The 12,140-nt window shown below is 53.5% G+C and overlaps 1 protein-coding gene across 1 annotated transcript in view; it reads left to right on the top strand.

The window, feature by feature from the left end:
• Nucleotides 1–12,140, top strand: part of LOC101353054 (protein-arginine deiminase type-1) — a 43,058-nt gene that overhangs the window by 19,320 nt on the left and 11,598 nt on the right. Inside the window, exons 2-11 of the mRNA XM_004377204.1 lie at nt 519–699; nt 2,117–2,189; nt 2,894–2,955; nt 4,242–4,359; nt 4,464–4,589; nt 6,575–6,747; nt 6,865–6,968; nt 8,060–8,183; nt 8,591–8,698; nt 10,657–10,808. Coding sequence (XP_004377261.1) covers nt 519–699; nt 2,117–2,189; nt 2,894–2,955; nt 4,242–4,359; nt 4,464–4,589; nt 6,575–6,747; nt 6,865–6,968; nt 8,060–8,183; nt 8,591–8,698; nt 10,657–10,808 — 1,221 coding nt within the window. The remainder of the gene's footprint in view (nt 1–518; nt 700–2,116; nt 2,190–2,893; nt 2,956–4,241; nt 4,360–4,463; nt 4,590–6,574; nt 6,748–6,864; nt 6,969–8,059; nt 8,184–8,590; nt 8,699–10,656; nt 10,809–12,140) is intronic.

Raw genomic sequence — 12,140 nt, 5'->3', positions numbered from 1 at the left:
AGAGTTGGGAATAGGGGTGAGCGCGTGCCCCAGTCCAGAGGTTTGCCATCTATGCTCTCTGGAGCCCTGGGATCCTGGGAGGTGCCTCAGGGGCCACTGTGGGAGTGAAGGGGTTAAACCACCAGGATTCTGCCTCATCCCCTCCCCCACCCAGCTTCAACAGGGTAACTCCCCTTTTGTCTGTTTTATGCTTTTGGGTCCCACATGAGGTTTCCTTTGACAAAAGGGCTCTGCAGCTGAAAGCTTAACAGCCATTGCTCTGCTCCAATCTGTTATGTTACACATGGGGAGACTAAGGCCTGAGTGGAGTGAGGTGCCCAGGGTGGGTCACACAGGGAATCAGTGCAGAGCTGGGCCGAAGGCCAGGCTGCCTGAAGCCCAGCCAGGGTCAGTCTCCTGGCCAGTGGCCGCTAACACGGCTAAGGGTGGTGTCTGAATAGCCTGGCCCCCAACGCCTCCCTCCTCCACCCTGGTCCCTTTCCTGAGCCCCTGGCCCTGTCTTCTCTCCTTCTCTGCAGGGATGTGCCCAAGGGTGCCAAGACCTTTGAGGTCACTGGGAGCTCCGGGGTGAATGTCTTCGTGGTCTACAACCCGGCACGGGTCACGAAGCCCATGGGCAAGGCCCCCTGGCCCCTGGAGGCTAACGTGGATGTGGTCGTATCTGTGGATGCAGCCAGTAAGGACTTAAATGATCTCAAGGTAAGAGGTCACTTCTGCATGGTAAGGGGTTAGATCCTCTACTCTACCCCCCATAGCACACCCTCATATACATATCACCCACTCAACAAAATCCTACAAAGCTTTTCACACTTATATCCACACAGCGCAACCTAATACAACTTCACAGCCACCAAAACACACAAACCTACCCATAGCCACAATGTCACATACACAGGAATGTTGTTATTGTTAGTTGCCAACAAGTCAGCCCACGACTCGCAATGGAAAGAAACGCTGCTTGGTCCTGAGCCATCTCTGTGATCCATTGTGGATCAGATTATTGTAATCTATTGGGTTTTCACTGGCTGATTTTTGGAAGTAGATCACCAGGCCTTTCTTCCTAGGCTTTCTTAGTCTGGAAGCTCTGCTGAAACCTGTTTACCACCATAACAACACACAAGCCTCGCTGACAGATGAATGGTGACTGCACATGAGGTGCGTTGGCCAGGAATCGAACCCAGGTCTCCAGCATGGAAGATGAGAATTCTATCACTGAACCACCACTGCTTGTATTCTACCTACATACAGGCCCCCCAAGTCACCCCACATAGACAGGATTCCATATCGACACCTCGTTCACACACATGCACTGACACACATGCATACCTTTATGTGTACATGTCTCCCACACCTAAGCAAACCTTCTCTTACACAGACAGCACTAAGCATGGATGATAGCCCTCACTTGGCCAACCCCAGACACACACTCAGTGACCCAATGAATCACTGAAACAGCCTTTCTCTGACAGAGCAAGGGCCCGACTGTGCAGTTGAGAGCAGGGCCTCGGGAGTCCACCGTGGGCTCAAGTCCCATCTCCTGTTTATTAGTTGCGTGATTGCAGGCAGAGCCCTAGTGGCCTCAGTATGAATGTGCTCTGTCTACTGGGGCCACCTTAAGGGGTAGTTTAGAGAACCTGGGTGGGGTACTTGGCCTGGGTTCTGGAGCAGGGTAAAAGTTTAGTGACCGTTGGCTGTTATTATGGGAGTGGGAGCTATTGTTCCCATTTTACAGATGAAGAAACAGGCCTAGAGAAGTTGAGTAACTTATCTAAGTCAAGGTGACTGCTGCCCCTTCTCTGGTTCTCTCTGACATCCCCCCAAATGTCCAGGTGCTCCCCACGGGATCTGCCAACCCTTCATCTCTCCACCCTGCCCCTGCCCCCTTGCTCCTCACACCAGCTCTGGAAACAGGAAGCATCCACAGCCTCTGTAGCTGGAGCAGAGAGCTCTGACTCCACGCTGGGAGTCCATGAGTCTTGGGATGTCAGAGCTGAGAGGACCTGGGGGCTCCTATGCCTCCCCTCCTCTAAGAAGGGCTGCTGGAGTGTGTCTCTCACCCATCACCACCTCTGAAGGTGATGGCCATGCTGGCTTAGGGTTGACTATCTCCCCATAGGTGAAGGTCTCCTACTTTGGGCAGCATGAGGACAGTGCCCTGGGCCATGGGGTACTCTACCTCACTGGCATCGGTAAGTACTACCTCTCCATATATCCCCTCACCCCTCTAGGTTGGCTGTTTGAGGGTCTTAAGGGAGCCCTCTCCTCCACCCTAGTGGAAGGCCCATGGCCAGCTTCCTCCACCATTGATGGAGCTTGGTGTCTTCAGGAATCCTCCATCCACTCTAGAACCATAAGGACTGAGATCCAATGATACTTAGGGCCACAAGAATCTAGAAACATCACTGCCCTTGGGCCAACAGCTGGGACCATGATGGACCTCCTTCATCCAGAGTTTCGCATATCACCCTTAATGGAACTCCAAGATCCTGCGCTAGAACCCTGGAGAGTCATGTGCATCCCCCAGCCAGAACCCAGGGCAACCAACTCCAGAAGTGCAGTATCTAGAACTTCAGGGTCTAATCATGAATAACCAGAGTTAAGGACCACCAGCATATGATCTAGAAGTCTCCAGGCCACCAGCAATTCAACCCACACAGAGTAATTCAAAAGCCAAAGACTCTGGTCCCACCACAACCAGAACCATGAATGTTACCCACACCCAGAACCTCAGGCGGCTGCCACAAGGATCCCCAGCTCTGAGTATGGTCCCTAAAGCAGGGCTTCCTGGTTCTCATGGGTTGGGAAGGGGGAAAAGCTTGCCCTGGTCTAGATATTATGGGCATGAAGACAGGGCTGGGGGAGCCCCTGGCAGTCCCTTTGCATCCCTTTCCAGATATCTCCCTCGATGTGGACATGAGCCGCACAGGCAAGGTGAAGAGGAGCCGAGGTGACAAGGTAAGACTCTCCTGGCTACCTCAAGACTGCAGAGGTGACAAGCTAACCTGGGGATGGTCCTGGGATGGGGCAGACCTTGTGGTATCCAACAGTGGCTTAGGTAACCCATCCAGGGACTGCCAAATTTCCACAAGTGGGCATTAACCCATGCCATGTGACTGGCATGCTGTGTGGCTCCTGGAAAATAGCTTACACTCTCTGGTCTCCCTTGTGCCACCTTGGAATTGGGATTGGTTCTTTGGCTTGCTGCCTTTTCTATTTCTTGGTCTGTATTTGGACCTCCAGACATGGTAGATGCTTCATAAATGGTTGTTGGATGACTGAATGAAGGCAAGGAGAAGACAAGACTATTTCTAGGGGCTTGGTTGGAGGATGGCTGAGGCTCTTGGTAGAGGAGGCCGTGGTGGTCAGCCCAGCCAGACCCTGAAGAGTAAGGAGGAAGATGGCGTTGGCTCAGGGCAGTATCTAGAAGCTGTCCCGGGAGGAATACAAGATACAGTTTGTAGGGAAAGACCCCAGAGAGTTAGCCTGGATCATGAGACCTTGTGGACAAGGTGGGGCAGGGCGGCCATGGACGGCTGTGCAGGTTGTTCACTGCACAAGGCTAGCAGTAAGCCTGTGCTGCCCCACAGACCTGGGTTTGAATCCCGTCTATGCAACTGAGGGCTCATCTCCCGGAGCCTCTCTTCCCTCTTGTATAAAATGGGGACGTGAGCCCTGCCTTGCAGCGTCTGTAGGGGGATAAAGTGGAGGTGTGCTGAGGAGAGTGTTGAACACAGAGGGGGATTCCAGCTGTCTTTCCCACCTCAGCTGGGATCGGTTTGCAGGGCCTGCAGGGCCAAAGGTAGATGTTAACTCATCTTTGCAGGGGCCTCTGTGGGATAGGCCCCAGGAGAGTGCTGGCATGGGGCAGGTCTCCCAGGGATTCTTCAGCCTCTCACCCCCATTAAGGTCAAGGCGGGGCAGCCTCTGTCCTCCAGGCAGGTCCAAGCTCAGCAGGCTGGAGAGGGCCATTTCTGGGAATGGTGACATCACCCTGGCTCCTCCAGTGTGAAGGCTTGGCAAGGCCACTGCGGGTGGTTGGGCAGGTTGTTCACTGCATAAGGATGCAGTGGCTCTGGGTTTAGAGACCTGGAGCTCCAGTCCCCAGTCAATGAGCCCTCTTTAAATCTTTAAGCAAACCCAGATTATAAAAGCCTCCAAGCTAATAAAGCAGCTAGCCCCTGGCCAAGTCCAGAGCCCCTTCCAGGGTCCCACTGACCCTGAAACTTCTTGTTTGGCCACAGAAAACCTGGCGTTGGGGCCCTGAGGGCTATGGGGCTGTCCTGCTGGTGAACTGTGACCGGGACAGTCATACGTCCAGGGAGCCTGACCTTGCCAACAGGCAGCTGGCGTCACTGGCCGGTGAGTGACTCAGGGGTTATACGGGGTGGTGGAGGGTGGGGGGATGAGAAAGGAGCCTGTGGGTGGGGTGAGAGGGTGTTGTCTCAAGGGGTCACCCTCCCCAGATCTGCAGGACATGTCCCCAATGGTGTTGAGCTGTGACGGCCCCGACAAGATCTTTGACAACCACAAGCTGGTCTTGAACGTGCCCTGGTCTGATTCCGAAAGAGTAGGGGTCTTCTGTGCTCGAGGTGAGTGGCCTGGTGAGACCTCTTCCCTCCCTGCACCATCCTTTGTTTCCCAAACTCTTTCCTCCCCAATCTGTCCCTTCCTTGCACCACCCTTTGTAACTCTAACTACAGCTTACAAACAGCCGCCCTGTTAGTGCACAATGTAAAGAACCCAAAACCAAACCCGTTGCCATGGGTTGATTTCGACTCATGGCAACCCCATGTGTTACAGAGGAGAACTTTTCCATAGGGTTTTCTTGGCTGTAATCTTTATGGAAGCAGATTGCCAGGCCTTTTTTCCGTGGCACTTCTGGATGTGTTCAAACTGCCAACCTTTAGGTTAGTTTTCGTTGTGTGCTGTCCAGTTAATTCTTTTTTTTTTTTGTATTGTGCTTTAAGCGTAAGTTTACAGTTCAAGTTAGTCTCTCATACAAAAATTTATACACACATTGTTATGTGACCCTAATTGCTCTCCCTGTATTGTGACAGCACACTCCTCCTTTCTACCCCGGATTTCCTGTCCATTCAACCAGCTCCTGACCCTCTCTGCCTTCTCTTCTCCCCTCCGGACAGGAGCTGCCCAGTTAGACTCATGTATCTGCTTGAGCTAAGAAGCACACTTCTCACAAGTCTCATTTTATGACTTATAGTCCCGTCTAATCTTTGTCTGAAGAGTTAACCTCGGGAATGGTTTCAGTTCTGGGCTAATGGAGACTCCAGGGGCCATGTCTTCAGGGGTGCCTCCAGTCTCAGACCATTAAGTCTGGTCTTTTTGCTAACATTTGAGTTCTGCACCCCACTTTTCTCCTGCTCTGTCAGGGACTCTCTGCTGTGTTCCGTGCGTGCAGTCAATTCTGACTCATAGCAACCCTATAGGACTGAGTAGAAATGCCCCATGGAGTTTCCTAGGCTGCAATCTTTTTGGGAGCAGATCACCAGGGCTTTTCTCCCATGGAGCAGCTGGTGGGTTCGAACTGCTGACATTTAGGTTAGCAGCCGAGTGCTTAACCATTGCACCACCAGGTCTCCTTTTAGGTTAGTAGTGGAGCACAAACCATTTGTGCTCCACGGACGATAATACACAACATAGTACCTGAGAAAGAGATTCAACAATTAGCCCCATTTTACAGAAGGGGAAACTGAGGCTCAGATGCATGAATTCACTGTCTCAAGGCCACATATCTAGTTGGAGGTGGAGCAGACATTTAAGCCCAGGTCTCTTGGACACCAAAGCCCTCCTCTTTCCACTGCCCTCACCCTGTCCCCTCCTCTGATCATTCAGTGTGGACTGGTTCTCACTGTGTGTCAAGCACTGTTCATGCAGGGTGGGTGGGGTGGCAACAAGCAAAGCTACGGCCAGGCCCTGCCTCAGAGCCCAGCTTGTCTAAACCTGGACATTCTGCCAGCGTTTTTATTAATCAAAGTCTGTGACTTGAAGACAAAACAAAACACCCACCAATCCCTAACCCCGAGGCGCCCTTACACATTTGTATAAAGAGAAAGAAGCCTCTCCTACCCCTTCCTTCTTCCCCTTCACCCTCCTCAGTTCAAATTGACTCAGAACTTGTTGTTCCAGCTAAATGAGCCTGACAGGGACTGGAATGTTCATTTGTGTGTACCAGTGGTGGACGTTACGCAGAGGCCCCAACTTGAAAACGCTTAACATAAGCAAAGCCTCAACAAGTGAACTCACAACCTTCCTTTTGTGAACAAGAGCTTAACAGGGTGACGTTTCCCAGACAACCCTCAGGGGAAGAAGAGGGCAGAGGCAGAACTACCACCTGCCATGGGCTTTTATCTGATTCTTGGTTTAAAGCACACACAGACCCCATGGGAAACTCAATATTGGCCCATTTTACAGATGAGGAATTAAGGCTCAGAGAGGTTGAGCACTGAGCCAAAATCAACAGCTCACGTGCAGCAGAGCTGGAGAGGAAACCCCAGTAGCTCTTACCACAAAGATGGCTTTGCCCCTGTTTCCTGTCCCCTGACTCTGGTTCTCCTAGGTGGGAATTTTCTCTCCGACTACAAGCAGGTGCTGGGACGCTACCACCTGTCCTACGAGATTGAGCGGCAGCCGGGGGAGCGGGAGATCAGCTTCTACGTGGAGGGGCTTGCCTTCCCGGATGCCGATTTCCTGGGGCTGGTCTCCCTCAGTGTCAGCCTGGTGGACACGGAGGTGTGTACAGCATCGGGGAAGGGGTGGGCTGAGGGACTCGGGGGGCCAGTGTGGAGCTCTGGAGCCGGGTAAGCTGGGGCTCCCTGCAGGGCCCATGAGTCCTCCTTTCCCCCTCAGATCCTGCCCGAGGTGCACCTCTTCACAGACACCGTGACCTTCCGCCTAGCCCCTTGGATCATGACCCCCAACACCCAGCCCCCGCTGGAGCTGTATGTGTGCAGGTGAGCACCCCCAACACCAGCCTCCCATGCTAAATTCCCCACACCAGGCCCAGCTCTGGACTTGCAGAGATATGAAGGTGAATGTTGGGTCCAGATTCTGTCCCACAGTCAGACTGGACAGATCCATGGACGGCACCCTCGGTGCAGAGCTGGGCACAGCACAGCAGCTGGCAGGCTTGGGCTGTCAGCACTCCCCAGCCCCCCGCCCTGAGCACTAAGGCCAAGTCCAAGCTCACCAGCTCCAGCTCCAGCACCCCAGCTCCTACTCTGTCCACCCCACAGCAGCCCCGATCATCTTGGATTTAGTCTGGACAGTGGGGCCAGGCCCTGGTGGCTGTTGGTGGCCACAGGAGACTGAGCCCTCGCTCTGAGGTGGATGCACTCCTGTGCCCACTGAGGACATGGGAACCTGCCTCTGGAATCTGCCGTGAGCCATGGCCAAACTGGGTCCCTGGTCCTGCTGCCATCTCTGAGAATCCTTATCAGGCCCCGGTGAGGGAGGGCTGGGCCTCGGTTGGCAAGGTCACTCTAGGCCTCTGTGTCAGAGGTCAGAGAAGTGAAAAAGGCCACAGTGGAGTTGGACATAAGTCAGAGGTCTGAGAAGGATGTGACCAAATAGATTTGTTCCACTTACCTGGGTCCACGTGTGTGTAGGTATGTCCTTCTGTTTGCTCACCAACTCACCTTGACCCCTTTGCTTAAGCTGGTTGGGTGAAACAGAGGTAGATGGGGCTAGCTGCCCCATCTCTGCCACCTCAACCAGTGAGATTCAGTCCCTCCAGTCACCTGCTCCAGGGTTTCCTCCCTGACTGCCCAGTTAGGCGTCCCACTGCTGGGCTCCACAGCCCTGGGCTTACCCTTTGCATTGTTCCTATCACCTGATGTGATCTGAGAACAGTGCTTGTCTCCCCCATTAGCCCATGGACCATTCTAGGGCTGGAACTGTGTCTGAACCCCAGTGCCCCAGGGCCATACAGAGCCTAGCGCACACTGAATTGAGGTCACCCCGTCCACCCCTGCCTCCAGGCCCCAAGGCCGAGGCCACAGCCAGAGGTCATTATTCCACTCCTCCCTCCTTGTCTTCTGCACAGTGTGACGGACTCTCATGGCTCCAATGAGAAATTTCTGGATGACATGGCTTACCTGGCATTGAAAGCCAACTGCAAACTGATCATCTGCCCTCAGACTGAAAACCGGAATGACCGCTGGATCCAGGTGGGAGCAAGAGCAAAGCCCGGGCCAGAGTGGGGGCTGTCCGGCGAGGCCTGAGCCCCAGTCCTTCTCTGGGCTTTAGGACAGGTTCCTAACCAGCCTCAGTCTCCCTGGAGAAGCCAGGCCAGTCTGGGTGCCGGGACTCAGGGGGAAGGCTTGGGGAAGGCTTCCCTGCTACCCACAGCACCCCCATCTCTCCTGCTTTCCTCTACGTGCTCCGGTCACTGCCTAGATTTTCTCCTGACTAGGGTCCCAAAAGGCCTCACCTCCACCTCTTACCCCTCACCCTACTGCCCAGGTCATGGGGAGGATCTGTCCCCCTGTCTCCCTGCCCTAGGTGCTGGCTGGATCCCTGCATTCTATAAACCCCACTGAGAAGGTCACTGTGGACTTTCCTTCTCCCTTCCCAGGACGAGGTGGAGTTTGGCTACATTGAGGCTCCTCACAAATCCTTCCCTGTGGTCTTTGACTCCCCCCGAAACAGAGGCCTGAAGGATTTCCCCTATAAGAAGATCCTGGTATGTGGTAGAGGGCAGAGTGGGGAACCCTTGGGGGACACTCTTATAGGAAACCTCCCGATCAGTCTTGCCTAACCAGTTGCCGTCGAGCCAGTTCCAACTCAGGTTGACCCCATGTGTGTCAGAGTAGAACTATGTTCCATTGGGTTTTCAATGGCTGATTTTTGAGAAATAGATATCCAGGCCTTTCCTCCAAGACGCCTCTGAATGGATTTGAACCTCCAACCTTTCAGTTAGCAGCCAAGTTGCATTAACTATTTGCACCACCCAGGAACTCCCAGTTTCACCTGGGCCTGGTCTTTTAGGGCTGGAGACCAGGGTGCAGGGAGAAAGAACACAAGCTGTCAGCAAACTGGAGAGCCACTGGGAGGTTTGGGCAGGAGATGCAAATGATATGCAAGTAACATGCAAATAGGCAACCAAACAGATTGGCTCTTGGAAGGGCAGGGCGACAGAGTTCCCCTAGACAAGCGGCCTGCTCTCCAGGGGGGAGTCACCGGAGGAGTCAGTCCTGGGGAGACCAGCCCTGGGGAGACTAGTCTGTCTTTGTGGGAAATGTACCCTTAGTCAGTCCTCATGCTCTTTTGTTTTTAAGAGCAAGGGACCTCTCTTTATGTGACAAATGTTTTCTGAACACCTACTGTGTGCCAGGCACTATGCTACCTACTATGCACACAATGGCAAGAAAGAGCAGTACCAGTAACTCTCCTCTGGCTATACAAGCGTTAACTCATTTAATGTACTGGACACTCCTGTGGCTGAAGGCTATTATTATTCCTTTTTTATGGATGAGGAAACCAAGGCTCAGAGAGGTTAAGTAACCTGCCCAAGGCCACACAGCTAGTCATTGGTGGTATCAAGATGCCCTTAACCACATGGTTAAACTGCCTGTCGAGGTGAGCCCAGGGCCTAGAGCTCACTGTCACTGTCACAGAGCTCATGGTCTGCCTGTTTACCTGTCCTACTGCCCCACTCCCGGGGCAATGCCATGGATAGGAGCTGTGACAGGGAAGTCTGGGAGCTTGTGGGCACACAGAGCAGGGACAGTCAACCCAGGAGGGTCAGGGACGAGTCCCAGAGGAGGTGACAATGAGCCCTGCCTGGTGAGTCAGCGCTAACCAGGGGCGGAGTGGTGCTGGGCCACTGGATGGGCCTGACCCCAAGCTCTGGCCTTGACCTGGTAGAGCCGGGGGCATTTTCACTGATTTTTGCTCCTATTTTCTTTATTTCAGTCCTTCTACTTTCTTTGGGTTTAACTGGCTGTTCTTTTTCTAGCTCAACACGGAAGTTAAGATGTTTCAACCTTTTTTTTCTTTCTTTCTCCTATATGTGTTTAAAAGGAGACCTGATGATGTCCATGGTTAAGCACTTGGCTGCTAACCAAAAGGTTGGTGGTTTGAATCCACCCAGCGGCCTGTGGAAGAAAGCCCTGGCCATCTGCTCCCCTAAAGATTACAGCCTAGAAAACCCTATGAGGCAGTTCTACTCTGTCATACGTGGTCCCTGTAAATCAGAACCGACTTGACGGCAACCAACAACACCAACACGTGTGTTTGAAGTTATAGCGATTCCCTAGAAGGGCTGTTTCTTCAGCATCCCATTTTCACGTGTTGTACTTTGATTACCTTTCACTTCAAACCACTGTCTAATTTCAACACGTGGATTTCTTCTTTGATCCCAGACTCTTCAGAAGTACGTTGCCTAATTTCCAATCATACGAGCATTTTCTCGTCTTTCTGTTACTGACTTTTACTTTGCACAGTGGTCCGAGAACAGGGGAATTGCTGAAAAGCAGATACAGGTTGTTTTTCCGGCATGAAGAGTCGGGGGTGAGGGAGTGGGGAGGGGTCCTGGGGTCCTTCAGCATCACCCCCCCTCCCTCCACCAAGACCTGCCTCTTCCCGTCCTAACTGACCCCTTCTTCCGGTGGCGGGGGGGTCTTGCTGGTCCTCCCTTAGGGCCCTGACTTTGGCTATGTAACGCGGGAGATCCAGTTTGGCAGTGCCTCCAGCCTCGACTCCTTCGGGAACCTGGATGTCAGCCCACCCGTCACGGTGGGCGGCAAGGAGTACCCCCTGGGCCGGATCCTCATCGGCAGCAGCTACCCCAAGTGAGAGGCTGGGGCAGGAGGGGGCGGGTGGGCAAGAGGACCTACTGCTGCATCCAACCCCCAACTCCCCTCAGCAGAGCACCCTTCCCCAGTCTGCACGGAATTTTAGGATCAAAGATTCAGAGTTCTAGAATCTTAGATTCCAAAGGGCACAGAATCTTAGGGAAAAACTCACAAACTACTGACCCACAGGTCCCTGGGTGGCACAAGTAATTTGAGCTCCAGTGCTAACCTAAAATTTGGTGGTTCGAACCCACCCAGCAGTACCTCAGAAGAAAGGGCTGGCAATCTGCTTCCATAAAGTTTACAGCCAAAAAAACCCTATGGAGCAGTTCTACTTTGTAACAAATGGTGTCACCGTGAGTTGGATTTGATTCAACGGCAATGGGTTTTTAGCGGTCCACAGTGTTTTGGCCCACCTAGTATTTTATGTTAATTAGCCACTGACGTTAAAAAATATATATCCGGAGGCCTCACATAAAAAGCCAGGTTTCCAGCTTCCCCTGAGAAATCGGGAGAGCTGGGGAGGTGACATGCAATCTGGCACAGAGGCAGGGGAATGGCCCTGTTGACCTCTCCAGTTAGGAGGTCAAATGGCTGCTGTGTTAGTGGTGGCTCGAAAGTACCCAGGGCAGGTGGCTGCAGGTGAGTGAGTGATTGGTCAGGATACCAGGGTGACAGAAGTGACTGGGTGAGTCCCACCCTGGGTGGGTGTGATCAGGCAGAAACAAGGTGTTTGGCGCTTAGTGCTTGGACAGGAGACAGTGTCTACTAAATCCTGCAGAATGGGTCCCCACCCTGCCTGCTGGCAACCAAGGAGTGGGGTGTGCAGCGCAGGATCCCCGGCTTCCTGCCCAGAGATCATGCCCACAACAGGCCCTGGAGGCCACCATCCCGTTTGTGCAGGGTTGGCATGGAGCCCAGCCCTGCCCCAGCTTGCCCCCTAGGACCTGGCCAACTGTCTGGTCTTGGCACAGAGGAGTGAGGAGGTGCTGGGCCAGTCACACAGCCCCAAGTGGTGAACCTGGCAGCTTTGGGGCTCTGCATCAGAGGAGGTGAAGCTTCCTGGCACCAAACCCAGGCGTGTAACTCCGGTGCCCAGGCTGGTTGCCCAGGGCTGAGGTTGGCCAGGTTAAGAGAAGTGTGTTCACCTCGCCGGTGACTCATGCCCAGGCACTACTCAGGGGCCGGGTCCTGCCCACACCCCCAGGGCTGAAGGCAGTTTTCTGTGACTGCAGGGAGACTCCAGGGGAAGGAGCACTGGCTTTGCAGTCAGATGGACTTGGGTTCAAGTCCTGGCTCTGCCACTTATGAGCCACATGATTTTGGATA

The sequence above is a fragment of the Trichechus manatus genome, unplaced genomic scaffold (assembly GCF_000243295.1).
Source record: "Trichechus manatus latirostris isolate Lorelei unplaced genomic scaffold, TriManLat1.0 scaffold00048, whole genome shotgun sequence".
Lineage (NCBI taxonomy): Eukaryota > Metazoa > Chordata > Mammalia > Sirenia > Trichechidae > Trichechus > Trichechus manatus.
This window is presented reverse-complemented; position numbering and strand designations above follow the sequence as displayed.